The sequence below is a fragment of the Erythrolamprus reginae genome, chromosome 1 (genome assembly GCF_031021105.1).
Source record: "Erythrolamprus reginae isolate rEryReg1 chromosome 1, rEryReg1.hap1, whole genome shotgun sequence".
NCBI classification, from domain to species: Eukaryota; Metazoa; Chordata; class Lepidosauria; order Squamata; family Dipsadidae; genus Erythrolamprus; species Erythrolamprus reginae.
The window spans coordinates 190,392,327-190,413,464 of record NC_091950.1 but is presented as its reverse complement, the minus strand read 5'-3'; the positions used below and the strand labels follow the sequence as shown (position 1 = coordinate 190,413,464).

Genomic DNA, 21,138 nt, shown 5'->3' with positions numbered 1-21,138 from the left:
CTCCTCGAGAGCAATAGCAGGGTCTGGCAGATTGGTTTTATCCAGTGCGGGGAAGTCCCTCTTTTCCAAACCTTGTTTTTCCTATCGAGGACACTGGGTGAAGAAGGTCCCTCACTAAGGAACTTTTTCACACAACCTCTTTTGAGAGTCACAGTGGAAATTGATTAGGAATTGATGGAATTGGTTTCACCAAACATAGGGTGGAGTCTCTTCACCAAGCAGTTTCGGTTTCAGGGAGACTGGCTGAAAAAGCCCAGGATGAAATCCAAAACAAGATTTTGGCATGGAGCATACGCAGCACAGGGCGTTTGTACCAAAACCTCAGAAATGAGGCAACTGCCTCATCTACAAGATTGGGACTGGCATCAAATGTCCAATACTGCAAATGTTTTGTGACAAAATTCTGCTTGGAATTTGGCAAAGTTCCCTTCTGCCAACTAAAGGAAAAGGAACTGAACTACTGGGCTGGAGGAAAAGAAGCTCGGATCACAAAGATCTAAGCTTTTTCTTTCCATACAGTATTGTATGGAATAATATCACACACACACAAAATGTGAAAACAGCACTGGTGTTTTATTTATAGCTAATTGAAAACCTGTAATAACTATGTAACTATTCAGTAACAAAAAGAAAATTTAAAAAGACATCTCATACAGTTGCTATTTCTGAATAGTGAATATTCAATCCATTCTTATACCCCAGAAGCTAAGCAAAAGTAACTCAGACAAACTAGGGCTTGCTAGCCCCAGTATAAAGATCAACGCTTTTCTTACCCTCATATATAAACTAGAATTCAAGAAAAATCCAATTATGCAAATATCAAGTAAGCCGAGAAAATACTGTTCTACCTCAAATTACTTTAGCAATTTAATAAAGACTGCAAACAACTATATTGAGAGAACTTATTTTTAAATCTAATTTAATCAAAGGATGAGGAAAACCGTACACATTTTATAAACAAAACTGAATTAAGAGTAGCCTTATTAAATAGTCAAAGTAAATGTGATAGACTATCAGCTGAGCAGACATCATAATCCTTTTCAGACCTCTGAACGGCCACTTGATTGAATACATTTACTACTTCTCTTTAGCCATGAATATCTGATGAAGTTTAACAATAATGTATTACTGCTTCTCACCAGGCAATAAAACTTAATGAATTGGTCTCAACTTAACAAAACCCTCCCCCCTTAATACAACTCCTAAAAGCCTGACATTACATTCAACAAAATGAGCTTACATTCTATTCAAACCATGCTCTGAACAATGAGCCCAGGTTTTTACTTAATGGAGTTTGTCATGAGTTCAGCTGTAATGTTTGTATTGTATCTATTTCCATAAGGATTGACACAAGAACACTTTGTGTTAACTTACTAAGCAGCTCTTTCACAGAGTTTACATGCATGATGAGTATTAATTCTAAACCAAGACCTTTGCTACTTAGCATTCAGAACTGGGAAATTAAGATGCTTAGGACAAAATACACTACAAAAGGCTAATACAACACACTGCTAATGGCAGCCCTTTCAACTATTATTCCTCTAAGTAGAAGCAATGCACCTGCAAAGGAATAATACTTCACTTATTAGCTATATTTTGGGGTGTAGAGTATGGATGGAGTTCAGACCTTGCATACCTCATTCTTAACGCCCTGATGCTATTAACATTCATATATATCAGCTTTATATTTCTAAGATGCTGTTGTGCAATTAATACACACAGTTCTGCTTTCATCTTATGCAAGTGATTAAAGTAGTGGGGACAAGGCTCAAAGACACTTTTCTAAACTATATCTGTGTACATAGATACAAGAAGACTGTCTTTATTGAGCTGTACTAAAATTGCCAAAGTAGCTCTTAGAGACCATTATAATAATAACAACAGAAGGCCAAGGAATGAAAACCAAACTACCGTATTTTTAATGTAGCATGATTCTGTAGTATATTTTTATTCTATATATAAAAATGTGAAATATATAGCCGATTAGGCTCATGACAGTCAGCATTAAACTAAAAGGGATAACTCTTTCTTTTATTATTTATATCCCATCTTTCTGCTCACAAGGTACTTTAGCCAACTATTGATACAGGTAAAATGCCATAAAAACAAGCCATTGTCAAAACTTAGATTAATGTTTCTGATCTTGTATGCTGATTAACAGTCTATCTTTTTTTTTTTTGCATCAACTGAATCACCTGGTATGGGTTACCAAAATTGTGAACCAGTAAAAGGCAAGTTCAATCTAAACACTGAGGTAAGGTTTGATTAACATAATTTTACAACTCTCCTACTTAAGAATACTAATCTGAAATACTGAAAAGCAACAATGTTTTGGTCCTGATTACTCTACCATTATCACATTTTCACAATACTGTACTGCATTTAGAAATGACCAACAATATAAAATAGCACTTCTTAGGTTTAGTGCTGCCATGTGGTATTCTGTTTCCCCCAAAATAAGACCTCCCCTGATAATAAGCCCAATCGGGCTTTTGAGTGCATGGCAATAAGGCCAAGCACTTATTTCAGGGTTCAAAAAAATATAAGACAGGGTCTTATTTTTATGAAAACACTGTAATTCTGAAGTGGCCCATGAGATAAGATGAATTATAGTTTTACATCTGTTCTATTACAAACTAACAGATACAAATAAATACAAGCATATAAGTGGGAATTTCTTCTGGCGGATATACTTGAAGCATAAAATAACATTAAGATTTCTGCTGGGTATGTAATTTACTTGTATAAAGCAGACTTTCCAACAAAGGATGACAAATTCCTAGAAAGCTTGTTTCATTAAACATTATTCTGAGTACAATAATAAAAGGTATATGGATTGTGATAGTGAAGGAGTTTGAAAATAAACATGTGATCATAAAAAGCTGAAGAGTAGCAACTTTAACAGGTTTAAATGACATCTGAATATTTGATTTTACCTCCACACTCTCAAAGTTCTCATTAACTTTTGATGTATAATCAATGCGAAAAAGCGTTGACAAGTTACCAGCGATGTAATATAAAAGAACCTTCAGTCCTTTGTAACCAAAGGCAACCTCACTGTAGGAGAAATACAAATTGAATTACTGAAACACTCTTCTACAGTTGAAAACTAGTAAATTCCTAAAACAATTATCATACATCACAATAATCCACAATTTGTTTTAATTAATTATAGTTTCTTGAGCTCAGAATCTTGTAGATCAGAAATTGAGATGTTTAGCCAAGTTCTGATTTCAGTATTTCCATTTTAAATGTTCTTGTTTTGTACTAAACCTCTGGGGGTTTAGTACTGTATTTGATATAGTATAAAAATGAATTAAGAATAACTCTGAAAAACATTAATATTTATATATAATTCTAAGTCACAGATGCAATTGACAAATAATTGTTTCAAATTTTCATTTATTCACCTAAAACAAATCAACTAGAAACACAGAGCAAATCGTTGCTGAGATGTGCCAACACAATCACAAAATTATTATTTCTCATTGAGATTATTTTCCATGAGTATGCAGAAAAAAATCTTATAGTATTATTTTATAAGATTCCCTAATATATTCAGGCATTAGCAACAAAACATGTCAATAATTATGTTGCAATATTATAGTATAAAAATCAATGAAATACTCATATAACATATAATACATAAAAAGAAGTTCAAAAATAATTTTAAAAACCTTATAAATAAATGGCAGCAATCAAAGTCAAATATTCCAAATGACTCAGGTTTAAGCATTTTACAAAAGTTGTAGCAGATTAAAAACAGTCCTGGAGATACTTGAGATTTTAAAGGTCTGGGATTTTCAAGGTCAAAAATAGCACTTTAAAGCCAACAGAAACCCAGTGTGCAGCCTAGAGCACAGTTGTAATATGCATATATTGGCACAGGCTGGTTGCTGCATTCCGAGGTTTCTGGGTGGTATTCACAGACAACTATATGTAACACATTATATGAATTCAGGCACAAGCAAATGAAGGTGTAAGTCGTATTGCAAGATCTTTACATTTAGGTAAGATAGCAATTATTGCACCAGCTAAGGTTAGGTGAAACTGTGAGACCCCCATCCAACATAGTCAAGTTGCAAACTGGTATCATCCTGGGCAATGGTTACTGGAGATGTCAGACCATGTGATGGACAATAATTACCCAGTCTTATTTGGATTCAGCTTCAGAATAATTTATTTATCCAGAAATTCAGTAGTAATACTGCATCAAAATGCTGACACTTCCTGGTATAATTTACACACACACACACACACACACACACACACACACACACACACACACACACAAAGTAGACTTGTTGATTTGCTAATGTTGATGCTGCTCAGTTTTATTTTAATTTTAAACTTAATTTAAAGTAATTATGTTCCTGTTTACAATGGATGTTTAAACTACACTGAGGATTTTTTGTTAATGCTGTTAACTTCCTGGAGTGAAATAGATTATGCTGGTGTACAAGTTAAAACAATAAGAAAATGTGAGCGTAATGACATAACAATTAAGCTCTAGCTTTATGTGGATCTAAGAACCACATACTCAAAAGACATTAAGATTCATATTTCTAATAGAGCAGTCTATTGTTTCACATGACAAAACTACCTCTAAACTTTAAGAAACTTCCAAAAGCATTGTATGTACACAAAGATCTTTATGATAGACACAAAGGATAAGTACAAAAAATGGAAAGAAGGACACATAACTAAGGCAGAATATCAGCTGACAGTCAGAATCTGCAAAGAATAAAAAGCAAAAGCTCAGAATGAACAAAGACTTGCAACAAAAGTCAAAGACAATACAAAAATGTTTCTTGCAACAGTAACAAGAAAAAAAGTCAAGGAAACAACAGGTCCACTGAAGAGAGAGAAGATGGCAAAGAAGTAACAGGCAGTAGAGAGAAAGCAGGGTTGCTCAAGTCATTCTCTGTTCAGTCCTCATGCAAAAAGAAGCTAGTATAGCCCAAACTTCCAAAAACTTAATTGTAAAAGGCAGGCTAGAATTAAAAATTAAAATAAGCAAGAAAATGGTAAGAGAACACCTGTCTGATCTTGAATATAAATCACTGGGTCCTAATGAATTATATCACAGACTTCTGAAGGAGCTGGCAGATGTTATCTCAGAACTATTTTAAAAAATCTCAAAGCACTGTAGAGAAAGAAGGGAAAAAGGAGAGAGGAGAGGTAAGAGAGAGACAGAGAAGGAGAGAGAAGGAAAAAGCATCTTTTTACTGTTCAAAAGATGTTTATGAAGAAATGACAGCTGTGAAACAAGTCAGATTTGACCATGAATTCCTCCCAGAATATAAATTAACATGGGAACACCTAAAGAGTAAAGTTTAAATTATTCCTACTTACCCATATTTAAAGAAACCTTTATATCTAGGAGTTATATTTTTCTGTATACCTATACCTAAATATTTAATGGTTCTGGTAGAAATATGAAACTGATATTCTTTTATTGGATGGATAATCAAATTTTCACCTTCTAGCATCACCTTTAATTTGGTCCACTTGATGAGAACATTCTGCTATTTTATTAAAAGCACTTATTATTTGCACAAACACAGAAATATTAGTGTAAAGTTTAGAAATAAACAGAAGAATGTCATCCACAAATAAAAACAGTTTATATTCAACTAAACATAACAAAATCTATGGATAATTTTACCTAATATTCTGATAACACAGAGCAATATTCCATGCAAATAACAAAAAGGTAAAAATGGACATCCTTATTTTAGTTCCACTAAATAATGGGAAAGTTGCAGAAAAAACATTAATCTTTATTTTAGATGTGGGTGACTCATGTAGCATCTTGATCAATTTTATGAATTTTAAAGGAAATCCAAACCTATTTAACACAGCAAATATATATTATTGATATACTTGGTTGAAGCTTTTTCACATATGCACATAACAGTTCATTAAGTGAACGTTCAAAGTTACAACAGCATTGAAAAAATGTGATTTATGACTATTTTCCACAGTTATGACCTTTGCAGCATCACCATGATCATATAAACAAAGTTCGGATGCTCGGCAACTGACTCTTATGCAAGATGGTTATCATATGAAGGGTCATGTGATCACTTTTTACAGCGTTCTGACAAGCAATGAAATGGGGAAGCCAGATTCACTGAACAACTGGGTTACTAACTTACCAACTGCAGGGATTCATTTAGCAACTGTGGCAAGAACCATCGTAAAATGGGGCAAAACTCATCTAATGTCTCAATAGCATAAATTTTGGGCTCAATTGTGGTCGTAAGTTGAAGACTACCTATATTCAAGCCTATTAAATCTACGGTACAACTTACTTAATATTACCTGCTATTTGCCTAATTTTTATAAATCCTACTTGGTCATTCTTAAAAACAAATGGTAACAATTGCTCTAATTTATTTGCTAAGATCTTTGTGTCAATATTAATCAATGACTTTGGACAGTAATTAGCACATTAGGTATGATCTTTATCTGGGTAAAGATTGAGGTATTATTGTAATATAAGCCTGATTACATGCTCTTGCAATATTCCTTATCAGGTACCTCAAGGTAAAATTGGTAGTTTTCCACCAAAAGATCTATAAACGTTATAGCGTGCTAGAGCCATGATGGCAAACCGTGTATCGGAAGTGGCACGCAGAGCCATATCTCCAGGCATGTGATCCATTGCACAATGTTCTTCTGTATTCCGGTCAGCTGGACTTCATACCCACAGAAGCATCAAAAACAGGAAGAGCAGCCCCCGACATGCATGTGCATGCTGGGAAAATGATCCTCTAGTTTCCAGCATGCACGCTGGCCAGCTGGTCTTTATTCACACCTGCGTGCCAGAAACTGGAAGAGCAGGTGGCCAGTGCCCATGTGTGGCCAGAATAGGCGTTGATTGCTTACCTGAACGCCTCTTCTCGTACGGTGAGCGGGTACAGCAGTCACATGGGTTGCTCATGTCCAATCCGGTGGAACTGAGCCTAGCGTTAAAAAAGCTTGCCGGATCCGCCCCTTCCCCAGAATTCGCGAATCCATAGACTAGGCTCAGCTGTGAAGCTCTGTAGTGTTCAACTCTTATTGTTAGAGGAAGAAAGGTTATAGGAAGGTAAAGAAGACACATACAAGGGCGGGAAGTGACTGCTGTACCCGCTCACCGTACGAGAAGAGGCGTTCAGGTAAGCAATCAACGCCTATTCTCCGTACTGAAGGAGCGGGTCCAGCAGTCACATGGGACATACCCAATAGATGGTCCCTAGGGTGGGATTAGAATGCTATCGTGTGAGATAACGGATTGGAGTACCCTTCTGCCGAAGGCAGCGTCCGCTGAAGCGTAAGAATCAATCTTGTAGTGCCTGATGAAGGAATTTGGCGAGGCCCAAGTGGCTGCTTTGCAGACCTCCTCCAACGGGGCTTGAGTCGCCCAAGCGGCCGAGGTGGCTGCGCTCCTGGTAGAATGCGCTGTGATGTTCCTTGGAACTGAGAGGGAGGCCGACTCATAGGCCTTAGATATAGTCCCTCTGATCCAACGGCCTATTACTGTTGAAGACACTTTGGCACCCATGACTCTGGGGTGATAGGCTATAAAAAGTGCTTCTGACCTCCGAAAGGGTCCTGTGCGTTGGATATAGATTCTCAGCGCTCTAATGAGATCCAGGGTGTGCCATCTAATTGCCAAGGGATGGTCTCGTTGGAGGCAGAAGGAAGGTAGGACAATATCCTGAGTTCTGTGGAACATGGAACTGACCTTGGGTAAGAAGGTGGGGTCCAGTCGCAAGACTACCTTGTCCTGATGAAACTGACAAAGGTCCTGCCTGATTGAGAGGGCAGCCAGCTCCGAGATGCGTCGGGCAGAGGTAATAGCCACCAGGAATGCTACCTTAAAGGATAGGTACCTGAGGGACGCCGATTTTAGGGGTTCGTATGGTGCCTGCGTGAGGGAATGGAGAACCCGTGGCAGATCCCAGGATGGATACCTGTGGACCTTGGAAGGTCTGAGGTTGGCTATGCCCTTGAGGAATTCCTGAACTTCTGGGAAAGATCGGAGAGGCTGTCTGCGGGGGCCCCCTAGGACAGATGAAATGGCTGCCAGATGACGCCGGAGGGTGCTGGTGGAAAGTCCTTTATGGAAACCTTGCATAAGGAAGGAAATGATTCTGTGTATGGGAATGCACAGGGGAGAGAGGCCTTCCTGTAGACACCACTGGTGAAACTTGGACCACGTGTGGTCGTAGATTCGATTGGTCGAACCCCTTCTGGCCTTTAAAATGACCTCCACTGTATCGGGGTCGTGACCACGCAGTTCTAAGTCTCTCCTGATAACAGCCAGGCGGTGAGGTGGAACCACTCCGGGTCTGGATGGAATGAGGCCCCCTGCCGCAGCATATCCCCCGAAACGGGGAGTCGCCAAGGGTCCTGGACGGACAACTGTTGGAGATCCGCGAACCAGGGCCGGCGGGGCCAATGAGGGGCGATTAAGATTACTCGGGCCCTCTCGGTGAGGACCTTGTGAATCACGTCCGGGAGAATTGGAATTGGAGGGAATGCGTAAAGTAGGCCTGGAGGCCATGGGCTCCGGAGGGCATTGATTGCTTCCGCTCCCGGGGATGGAAATCTGGAAAAGAAGCGAGGGAGTTGGGCGTTCGCATTGGTCGCGAAGAGATCCAGAATTGGTAGGCCGAATCTGAGGCTGATTTGATGGAACAGGTCTTGATGGAGGTTCCACTCTCCTGGGTCTATCGTTGCTCGAGATAGCCAGTCCGCCTGGACGTTGAGGCTCCCCGAGATGTGGTCGGCTAGGAGCGACCGAAGATGTTTTTCCGCCCAAAGGCCTAACTTGAGGGCCTCCCTCATGAGGGCCTTGGATCTCGTGCCCCCCTGTCTGCAGATATGGCTTTTCGTGGCAATGTTGTCGGTGAGAATGAGAACGTGCCGGTTGGGAATGCGAGGAGAGAAATGCTTCAGAGCCAGGGAAACGGCTCTTAACTCTAGCCAATTGATTGGCTTGGAAGCTTCCTCTGGGGACCACGTGCCCTGGGCTATCATCCCCTGGGCGTGGGCGCCCCATCCCGATAGACTGGCATCGGTGGTGATGACAAATTGATCCGGGCACCTGAACGGGGATCCTTTGTCCATGGCCGGAGACTTCCACCACTTGAAGGATCTGCGAACAATTGGTGGGATGACAATGCGACGATTTGAGTTGCTGTGTCCCGATCTCTGAAAGGGCAATAGGAGCCACTGAAGTTCCCTAGCATGAAGGCGAGCCCAGGGAATGATGCCTATGCATGACACCATCTTCCCCAAAAGGGAAGACAGGGTTACTATGGATACTGAAGGTTTAGACAAAATGCAAGAAATTAACTCCCCTATACTTAATTTTCTCTCGGGAGAGAGAAAAACCTGGGAGGATTCTGAATTAATAATGGATCCCAGGTGTAAGATGGATGTGGAAGGTTGGAGGTGACTTTTATCAAAGTTGATGGAAAATCCATGGTCCTGAAGGACTGACATGGTGATAGAAAGGTCTGTTTTCACTTTCTCTAGGGAGTTCCCATGAATCAAAATATCATCAAGATAACATAAAATGTGAATGGGAGACGCCCGGATATAGGCCGCCAGGGACCCCAAGAGCTTTGTAAAGACTCGAGGGGCCGAGGAAAGGCCAAATGGCATCGCCCTATACTGAAAATGCCTGCCTTGAAAGGAGAAACGTAAAAATTTTCTGTGGCATTTGGCTATAGGAATGTGGAGGTAGGCCTCAGTGAGGTCTAAAGAGACCATGAAATCTCCCGTGTGGATGGCGGCCAAAATAGATGACAAGGAGTGCATCTTAAACTTCCTATATTTGATGAATAGATTCAGCTTCTTTAAATCCAAAATAGCTCTCCAACCTCCGGAGGATTTTGGAACCATAAATAGGATGGAATAAAAACCTAGACCCTTCTGACCGGAGGGAACCGGTTGAATGGCTCTGATGGACAGTAAGTGGGAAATGGCCTCCTTCATACGGTTACAATCTGAGGAGGACCTGGGAGAAGGGCAGGAAATAAAACGTTTCGGGGGGGGAGAAATAAACTCTAAAAGAAGGCCTGTTTGAACAGTGTCAATGACCCAGGGGTCCTTGGAGGTGAGACGCCAATTAGAGGCGAAATGGGCTAGGCGACCACCTATGGGAATTGAGGAAAAATTACCATCTAGGTTTCTTTGAAGCCCTGTTAGAGGACGCTCCCCTTTGGAAGCGAAACCCTCTGCCCCTGGAGTTCCTGCCTTGGGAACGAAAGCGGGGGGAATACTGACCTGGAGATCTCTGATAGGAAGCCGCTTGATCTTGCTGACGCCCTGGGCGACGAAAGGACTGCGTTTTGGTAGCCTTTTTGGTGGTGGGACCCAAAACTTTCTTCTTGTCCGTGGTTTCCGTGAGGAGTGGATCCAGAAGATCACCGAAAAGAAGGTCGCGCTTTAAGGGTCCCAGGGATAACTGCCACTTCTGGCGTACTCCCGCTTGCCAAGGGCGAATCCATAGGAGTCTTCCTGCCGTTGTAGAAGCTGCAATAGACTTAGCAGAAAATCTAGTAGATTGTAAAGTGGCATCAGCCACGTACTGGGCAGCTGCAAAGACCTTGTTGAAGTCTTGTTGACCTCTCAAGTCATCGGGAGGAATATGCTGTTGAAGTTGGCGAAGCCACAGAAGCATGGCTCTGGAGAAAAAGGAAGCCGCTGCAGAACTTTTAATGGCCCAGGAATCTGCGGTGAATCCTCGTTTGAGCATTTGTTCAATCCGCTTGTCCTCTGGGCGGAGGACTTCCTCTGCTTCGCCTGGCACAGCAGCCGCCGAGTGAAGGATCTTGACAGGTTCATCCGGTTTAGGAAAGGATAGTAGCTCCTCATAGGAAGAGGAAAGTTTGTACAATTTTCTGTCCTTGGTTGAGGGATTAAGCCCAGAAGCTGGGAAATCCCACTGCTTAAGTAAGGCATCTTTAAACAATTTAGGCATAGGAATTACCTCGTTATCCTCCTGTTCCTCTGTGAAGTAAGGTAAATTCTCCTCCGGGGGATCAGTGGATGTGGAGGCCTGTTTCTCCTGGGCCGCCAACCCCGTAGAAATTCTAGCTTTGAGGAGGAGAGATTTGAACAATTGAGAAGGAAAAATAGTAATTGGAGAAGGAACCTTTATTTGGGATTCCTCATCATCTGAGAGACCTTGAAAGGGATCCTCATCCTCCTCCATATCCTCATAATCGTCCTGAGAGGAATCTGAATCATCCTGAATAGGAGCTCTAACCGCTGGGGAGGAACCCAAGGGGCGGGAGGGACAAGGAGGTGGAGGAGGTAAGGGAAGCTCATTGATGGAAGAGAATTTGGCATCAATGGCCTTGGACAACACAGAAAAAATAGATTGGAATTCAGGAGGTAAACTAGAAATATCAGCAGGAATGGCAGAAGAATCCCTGAAGGCCTGGGAGGGACCTGGCTGGGGGGAATCTTCCATAATATCTGGTTCCTCTGGACCTATTCCCCATAGGTTAGGTTGGGGTCTGTCTAGGTTTGGCTCATCCAGAGATAACACAGGGACCCCAGAAGGAGGCAGACTAGAAGCCTCTGGGGGGTCTTGACTACTGAGTACCTGGGCCTGTACTTTCAAACGCTTTGCTGATTTGTCATGGATTCTTTGTAGGGCTAGGTCCCTTCTCTTCTCAGCCCTGGTGACCTTGGTCGAGGGGCGGGCCCCTGAAGAAGAGGAGGTCGAGGCCTGGGGGATACTGGTAATCTCATCGCCTGTAGGCCTGGCCTCTCTGGGACCTTTAGTTGTGCCTCTCTTGGGAAAAGTAGCCATAGTCTGACAATTAACAGAAGACCAGGCTGAGCCAAAACTGAATAATTAGGGAGAAGAATTTCAAAGCCTTCCCAAGAGGAATGGATCCTGCTCCGAGGCCTCGGAGCTGCTGAGACTTGAGGACAATCTGGGCAAACCCAGAGTTCGTGCCCCCAAATACAGCGTGGCCAGCCTCCCTAAACTTTAATTAAAGTAAACCAAGGCACTCTGGTTGGAGGCTGAGCCGGTGGAGAATTAAGCCTGAGCGTCCCAAAGCCCACTCCGGGATCCACGCGGTGGACTGAGGCCTACGCGGCTGGCAGGAGGCCAACACGAGAGGCCTAACTTTAAAAAGGGCGCGAAGGCCTTCGCGCCGAAAAATCGCTCCGTAATAGAAATCTTAAAGGAGAAGCGATCGACTAAGTCCAGGAGACTAGAAACAAGCGTCTCACTCCGCAGGAGGTATTATTTAAGCCCTTTAATAATAATACAATAATAATACAATAATGATCAATGAATCAATACTTGCACCAAGACCTCCAGGCCAAAGGATTAAAAGAATCCACAAGCGGCAGCGGGGATCGTAAACGGCAAAACAGCCGGGGGGAAACGAAACCGCAACTTCTCCCAAGGAAAAAAGCCGAGCCACAAACGGCTGGCGCTATTAGTGCAAGTAAATAATTAAGGATAAACAAGTCTTACTACTTTTGAAGGAAAAGATCGAAGGGAAGGTGTTAGAATGTTGAACGAGCTATCACAATACAACCGCAGGATATGCGAACTGAGCGAATTCTGGGGAAGGGGCGGATCCGGCAAGCTTTTTTAACACTAGGCTCAGTTCCACCGGATTGGACATGAGCAACCCATGTGACTGCTGGACCCGCTCCTTCAGTACGGAGAAGTTCATCTTCCTGGTTCGTGCATACACATTGAGCGGCTGCTCTTCCTGTTTCCGGTACACACGAGTGCATGCTCCCATTTCTGCACTTAGTGCCAAAAAGGTTTGCCAACAATGCACTAGAGAATCCATCCAATTTTAGTGTTTTATCACTTGCAAGTGAATATACAGTAAGATGGAGTGTGTGTGTGTGAATATAGAATTATAACTGTTTATTATAAAGATATTACACTTTATATTTTCCTGATGATTTTGTAAACTTATTTTTAAGCTTTTGCTTAAGTATTTTTGTGTTTTATATCTTTTTTCTTAATTTAATCTTTTTAAAATAAAATTATTTTAAAAAACCTTGTGATGACAATTGGAAGTCATTTTATACACACACACACACAAACATTTTCTTTTGCTTTCTTCTTCTTTACAATTCACTCTTTTTTGCTTTCCTTTTTTCTGAATTTAGTTTGTATTATTGTAATTAAAATCTTCAATAAATTGACATTAAAACCTGTTACAATTTTAGAAAATAGCACAGAAGCAATGCCAAGTGTTCTATAGATCTTGACCACAGCTAATTAATTATATATCCATATAATTACTGTATACAGTGTTCCCTCGATTTTCGCGGGGGATGTGTTCCGAGACCGCCCGCAAAAGTCGAATTTCCGTGAAGTAGAGATGCGGAAGTAAATGTACACTATTTTTGGCTATGAACAGTATCACAAGCCTTCCCTTAACACTTTAAACCCCTAAATTACAATTTCACATTCCCTTAGCAACCATTTAGATTATTACTCACCATGTTTATTTATTAAAGTTTATTTTTAAAAAAATTATTAAAGGCAGACGGAAGTTTGGCGATGACATATGACGTCATCGGGCGGGAAAAACCGTGGTATAGAGGGGGAAACCGTGACGTATTTTTTAATTAATATTTTTGAAACACCGTGGTATATACTTTTTGCGAAGTTTGAACCAGTGAAAATTGAGGGAACACTGTATTTATTGAAATAATTGCATGCAATTTAATAAACATTACTGTTAACTTTGATGGCATCAGTACAAAACCCAACATCTTAAAATTACTTTCACAATATCTTATGTCACTTACTCATCCCCAAAAACTTGATGGGTGAACTCTGGATGAAATGTTGTATTATCATCTTCCAAATCTTCTGGGAAACGGACTGATGGAAAAAACAGTTGTTTGTATTTGAATAGCTAGCAGTGGTCTGCCAACATATTTTGGTTAATTTACAGAAATTGTATCAGTGGGAAGAGCAGTATAAAAAAGAGGAGTATCTGTGCATCTAGAGAGGCTATGCTACCATGTCTGAAATCTTATCTACTACTGTACTGAGCTTATATTTTTCAACTCTTAAACACACTCACCCCCAACTCACTTCTAGTAGAATGGAGTCAGCTACTTCAGTTGGCATTATTACAATGGAATTGTGGCTATCTAACAAAACTCCAGAATTCCACATTAGGATATTACAATATATTTTCTCTGATCCCACTACTGGCAGAATGTAAGTGCTAATACAAGCAGAGCTTTCTGTTACCACCAAGAGAATATCTGCTAAGAGGGAAGTCAAGAACCTTCTATGCTGCTTTAGAATAGAATAGAATAGAATTTTATTGGCCAAGTGTGATTGGACACACAAGGAATTTGTCTTGGTGCATATGCTCTCAACGTACATAAAATAAAATATACATTTGTCAAGAATCTTCTCCACAGTATTTTTATGTTTTATCACATATATCTTTTAAACAGTCTTGAATTCCTAAGGCTTCTTCACAAATTGCCACTTCCATATCAAAAAGCAAAAATGTTTACAGATATCAACTGAATACAGGTAGTCCTTGTTTATCAACCATTTGCAGTTATGACACTGCTGAACGAGGGACACTTACGACAAGTCTTATATTCCAGCACTGAGCAACCAGCTCACAATTATTATGCTGTGTCCCACAGTAATATAACCATAACCATCTATGACCTTCTGGTTTCTGATTGGAAGGCTTAGTGGTGGAGTTCCTGGTACTTTTGGTAAATGAGAATGACCTATATAAGACTAAGGAAATTTTAAAATATCAGCAATTCCAAGATGAGGCTGATGTTAGCAAAATCTTACATTTCTAGCTTTGCTAATTAAACAACTTTCATGAAAATTATTTTGACCTGAAGTGATATTTAAGGCCAATTCTAACAGCCATCTGATGGAAAATACCTACTTCTCTGTTCAATAGTCATCCAGGTAACTTTCCAATATATTCAGCACATAGCAAGAGATGCAACAAATCATTAAATAAGTAAAACAGGCATCTTTATTGAATTACAGTACTGTAACAGTAGAATAATATAGTTCTATTGTCACAGTAATTCTATAGATGCTTACACACACACACACACACACACACACACACACACACACACACATGAAAGACTACTGATACTTTTCTAGTCTTTAAAAATCGATTTTTATTTAGCAAAAGCTGCTGAAATAGTTAGTTCCCTCAGAGCTATATTTAAATTTTTACCTAATTTTAGATGAATTGCTTCATTTGTACTACACTTGTACTCAGCCAATTTCTTTTCCATAGCAGAGAGACCTAGGGAAAAGAATTTTAAATCAGTTTTTGCCACAATATAAAAAGAATTTAAACAAATATTTTAGATTACATATTATTTTATTTTAAATAAAAGCAAGGAAGGTATCAAGGAAGGAAACAAGCACCTTAAAATATGGTCTAATAAAAAAAACTCTTAACTATGATCTTGTAGTTCATATGTAATGTTTGTGTTAGGCCATTTGTCCAAAAGAAATAAAATGTGTGGTCAAAAAAGTATGCCTAATCAAGTAGATTCTAGTTTTTCTTTCAGGGATCAAATTTCTTACTGTGAAAGTGTGCACTTTCTATTGGCTTCAGCATCATACCAGCACAACATATTGAGGGCTACACTTCAAAAGTGGATATTGTTTTGAGAGTGTTTATGGAGATTCTCAGTCATCCAGATCATAGTTGTCTCAAAAATGCTTTTTCAAAAAGCAACTGGACTATGTTTTTTCCTCTTGAGGAAGAACACAAAGTTTTGCTTCTCATCCAAGAAGCTTCATCTGTTCTGGCTGGCTGATTTGGACAAGTGGGGTGGCAGAATGGAAGGAACTAATGTCAGAACTAATCCTCCCATTCTCTTCCCCCATCCAGCCAGAACTGATGAAGTTCCTTGGATGAAATGTGATATCTCTTCTTCCTCAAGGGGAAAAACAGTCCAGTTGCCTTTTGTTTTAGGAGCAGTTCAGTGCCTCTAAGGTAAAAGTGCACCAAGCATTACGGCTAGATAGAATTGGACTTGGTTGGATATACACTCAATCCATCCCCACAGAAAATGTAGGCCAATTCTTTGTTCCCTAACTCAAAATCCAGTTTGTGAACAGTTTGAAACTTCAGAGGTCTTATCACAATTACAGGATAATTCTTCATTTTACTCTAGCTTCATAAGCTGGCAATTATCAACTCTGGCAACCAATAATAGCCACCATATTCTGAAGATCAGTACTATAAAGGGTAAGACCCAGTTTTCCTCTCCAGATTCCTGCATTGTACTTTTAGAAGCTCAACAAATTGGGAGAAATTATACTTTTACTTATGCATTTCAGATTGGAGAAAGTTAGTTGTCCTTTCATTACTTTTCTGTATATTGAAAGGCTATTAAATTGAAGATTTACAGTAGTCTTCTTCAGTTATTAGAAATTATATGCCTAGACTCAGCAGACCACTTCACCTTGCTCAGAATTTCAACCTCGGCAATCACAAGTATGTTGTACTGCTTTATTTCACAGTGGAATAAAGTAACTCAGGCACCTGAAAACTTATATAATCAACTAACAGATTTATTATAATCCATCCTATATTAGGCTAGAAATTTGACATAAATGTATTTGAACCAATCTCATCCAGCTAATTTTTCTGGATATTTATAACTACAATATATTATGCAATCGAGAATAGGATCCATTTTCAAGGACTGACAAAATAGTTACTGCATCTATGAATGATCCCTTAAAGCAGTGCTTCTTAGTCTGTGGTCCCAGGCTCCCTGGGAGTACCCCCAAGATTATGTCACAAGTCTGAAAATTCAAAATTATTGGTGAGATATTATTTTACATTTCAAAAATGAAAAAACAGTGGCACTTTTCTCATTACTATTTTTAGTTTGTTAAAATAGTTTTTTATGAGAAGTATTTCTGTTAAGTGATTTGATACTTTATTTTAATACTCAATAAATATTGTAGAAGTTTGTCAATTTTAATAAATAATATGGTGAATATCAATAAATATAACCCATATCAATAAAAGTTCTTTTGGGATCCTCCAAAATAGTTTAGGAAACACTGCTTTAGCACAATAACAGTTGTAGCAATTAAGAAACTGAAGCATAATACCAACTCTCAATATATGATCATTTAGACCTTTTACTGATAATGCTATCTTGTATCTTGTTTGTTTCTTGTTCCTATGTAACATAAGCAGACACTATTCTGAGATTTAATAAAAACATCTCTCTAATACACTGAACTCAAAGGTCAATATGGCATCTAAGATTGCTAGAAAAGAGAGCAGTGCAATTCTCATTATGCGAAGATCCTTTCATACAATTAATGAATAAAAGAAATATGAACTGCTTCAGAACCTACACATTAGTTCAAATTATTAAAACAGTGGATAGCAGCCAAAACGTCTAAAGGTGATTAAATCAAAGAATGCAGGAAATAAGACAAAACCTTGAAGGCTCTCTGGTCCTCAACATAGAAATTTACTAAACTATAGTATTCCAGAAATATGGCTACCTAACATCTCCTTGAAAACTTAGAGCAAAGATACATAAACCACTCACTACTCATTTGACTTTGTGTGGGAACAAATAGAATTTTGTAGCCTTTTTTGGGTTTGTGACATTTGCCGTAACTTCACTAATGTCTGAAGTTAGTTATTTATGTTTCGGAGCAAACTTCTGCACCATGGATTTCTCAGAGGCTTTGGCCTACAACTCCTATACTGACTACCAGGTATAAAGCACAGCGGTTAGAGTGAAGTACTGCAGGCTACTTCTGCTGACTGCCAGATTCCTGCAGTTTGGCAGTTCAAATCTCACCAGGCTCAAGGTTGACTCAGCCTTCCATCCTTCCAAGGTGGGTAAAATGAGGACCCAGATTGTTGGGAGCACCACTTAGAGGTGGCTGTAAAGCACTATGAAGTGGTATATAAGCGCTAAGTGCTATAGAGACTATCTGACATGATGCTACAGCAGCTCAATCAGGAAAGATCTGCCACTGCAAATTAAATTTTTAGCTTCAATCACAGTGGGGTTCCCCCCCCCCAACATTTTCTTCCTCCCTGTGAGAATGAAGACAGAAACAAGGTAAAAGTACAAATTCAGTATTTCAGTGTTATATCCCAGTTTCCATTACTCATCAATTCCTGACTGAAAGGAACTTTGCAACACTCAAGATCACCACTAGGTTTCTGCTCTAAAATCTCAAATATCTATAGATATGTAAAAGCAGGTATCTTATAATTATTGCAGATGCTGTAAGCTTTTCATTTCCAAAGAGACAAAAACCTATGCTTAATGCTAAAACAGAATTTATAATACAACAAGTTTCAAAGAACATAAGGAGGAGAATTATAGGGCTTTTTAGGAACAGGAGTTTCCCAAGTTACACCAAGACAGAAATATTTGTTGTATACTTGTTTTGTTCTTCAACTTAATGACATTCAGATGTCTTAAACTGCCAACTGCCATAATGGATTGTGTGAGCACCAATATGGGAAGCGCTGTGTTAGAGTAATATGCTCTGATATTTTCAAATATAATATCCACATTTAATGATTATTTACTTGGGGAATTCTCTTTGTTTAGGATAATGATGTGACTGCCACACCACGGTAGCCCATTTTAACTCAGTCCACTATTCTGTAACAGCTTAAAAGGAAGGAGCTTTAATATTCAATAGTTTACACCAGGTTTATCCAAAGTGATTTATATCAATCTCCAAGGGAAACAATTGTAAGAGGTTGTAATATTTGCTAAATTATTTTCACATCATGAATACATGGAGGTTGACGAACTATCTGAAATTTCATGAAGGGGAGGATGAGCTGAAAAGTTTGAGGATCTCTGCCTTAAGTAACCGTGCAACCTCATTACAGATAGTCTTATAACCAGAACTGAACCCCAAATTTCTGTTGTCAAATGAGAAATTTGTTAAGTGAGTTCTACCCCATTTTACAACTGTTCTTGTCACCTTTGTTGACTGAATCATTGCCATTATTAAAGATTGTTAAGTAAATCAAACTTGACGGAGAACTGCAAAAGGTGACTGCATGACCCTGGGGCCACTGTGACTGTCATAAATATGAACCAGTTGCCAAGAATCCAGATTTTGATCATGTGACCATAGAGACCCTGCAAAAGTTGTTTAACTATGAAAAAAATGGTCCCGAGTCACTTTTTCCAGTGCTGCTTGAGCTTCAGTCACTAAACAAACTGTTGTAAGTCGAGGACTACCTGTACTAATCAACCTCATCCCAACGACGGGTCCACTCCACGGGGAAAAACCCTGAAGGACCCAAGGCACCCCCGGATAGAGTGCACTGCAGGCTACTTCAGCTGACTGCTAGCGGCAGTTCAGCAGTTCAAATCTCACCACCACCTCAAGGTTGACTCAGCCTTCCATCCTTCTAGGTGAGTAAAACAAGGACCCAGATTATTGGAGGCAAGAGGCTGATTCTGTAAACCGCTTAGAGAGGGCTGTAAAAGCACTATGAAGCGGCATATAAATCTAAATGCTAAATGCTATTTTCAGTGCTGCTGTAACTTCGGTCACTAAAGGAGCTGTCATAAGTCGAGGACTGCCTGTACTAACCAACCTCATCCTAACCACGGGGAATAACCCTGAAGGATCCAGGGCACCTCTTTCTCCTCCCAGCCGTTCATCGGGGGACGATCTTCAAAGAGTTGAGAAACATCCACGAACTGGAGGACAAGACAAAGACTAGCCTTCCCCGTTTCCACCAGCGGGGATTCTGGCTCCCCTGCCGCGGCAGAAAGTGCCCTTTCCCGCCCAGCAGAGCTTTCAGAGGCTGCAGGTGAAGAGTCGAAAGCGGACGGGCTTCCCCGCACATCACCTGCCAGACTCTGACTTGGAAAAACCTCCCTCGCTGAGAGTTGCACCGAGCGGGACACGGGAGACCTGGGTCTCCAACCCGCCCCGTTGACGCGCCCGAAGGGACCTTCCTTACCCGCCATTTCCAAAACGGCGGTGGCCTTGGCGCCAGCGAAGTCAACGGACCCAGCCAAACTGAGCGAATCAAGCCGCGCGCCCACACGCCGGAAGTGACATCCTCGGGCGGGGGGAGGAGGGGAAGGGAAAAGGAATTGCCTTTCCGTGCTGAAGGGACCGGACTTTCAGCACGCATGCGCAGTTAGAAGACAGCCTACCCCTCTCCATTATTGCTGCCCTTCCCTTAAGAATGGGGAGCGCCGTGGGATAGCTCCGCCCAACTACACCTTCTTTCAACCCGTCTTTTTCTGAGGAAATTTCCAGCGCCAGAACTTGTCATTTTTCCGTACATATTATAATAATTATTATTATAATAAATAATTCTGCTTCTCCGTCGCTCTAGCAGTGAGACCTTCTTATATTATACCATAAAGTTTGGGTGAGCTATACATACGGTAAATATTAAATACGTGCATTAGCGCACCATTGTGCCTACCGTCCCGGTCTTACTATCCTATTGTCCTAATTTACCTGTACTGTACTTACTTTGCTTATGTTTATACCAATACCTGCTATCTTGTACATGTTTTGGACAAATAAATAAATAAATCTCTATGGAGAGTCTCAGTCATCCAGGTCATGGTTGTCCCAAAGGTGCTTTTTTTTCCCCAGTAGGCAAACTGGACTTTCTCGTTTTTATTTAAATATAAATTTATGTATCTATAAGTACGGTAACACAGATTGCAAAAAAGGAATTCTACATATGTGCATGCATGTATATTTATGTACACTCGGAGTAGCCCCGATTTCCTCTGGGTTATTGAACTTAACTGATTGCTTAATAATTGCTCAAGAGGCACTTGGGTTCACAAATAGGATTCTGCCTCAGCTCTCTTCATCCTGCGGGACAAACTCATGTATAGCCCCAACTTTTTCTGCTAGAGTATACAGGTTCCCTTTCTGAAACAGAAACCAATCATGGTGATGTTTCTGGTACAAGCCATGGCTAAGGGAGAAATTGGGATTTTAGAATTCTTTGAAGGGTTGGCTCATTGCTAGCATCTATTGCTCACCAACAAGCCATGGCTAAGGGAGAAATTGGGATTTTAGAATTCTTGAAATGTTGGCTAGTTGCTAGCATCTATTGC

At 40.2% G+C, this 21,138-nt stretch overlaps 1 protein-coding gene across 2 annotated transcripts in view; it reads right to left on the bottom strand.

Moving 5' to 3' along the window:
- HAT1 (histone acetyltransferase 1) overlaps positions 1–20,218 on the bottom strand; it is a 34,049-nt gene extending 13,831 nt beyond the window's left edge. The window contains exons 1-4 of one of the 2 annotated variants that reach the window (XM_070731751.1): positions 20,010–20,218; positions 15,243–15,314; positions 13,810–13,885; positions 2,937–3,057 (exon numbers count right to left, since the gene is read on the bottom strand). In XM_070731751.1, the coding sequence (XP_070587852.1) occupies positions 2,937–3,057; positions 13,810–13,885; positions 15,243–15,314; positions 20,010–20,016 (276 nt within the window). In that variant the 5' untranslated portion in view covers positions 20,017–20,218. Of the gene's footprint in view, positions 1–2,936; positions 3,058–13,809; positions 13,886–15,242; positions 15,315–19,895 lie in introns of both variants that reach the window. The other variant, XM_070731750.1, reaches the window with a different exon arrangement.
- Between the last annotated feature and the right edge of the window lie 920 nt (positions 20,219–21,138).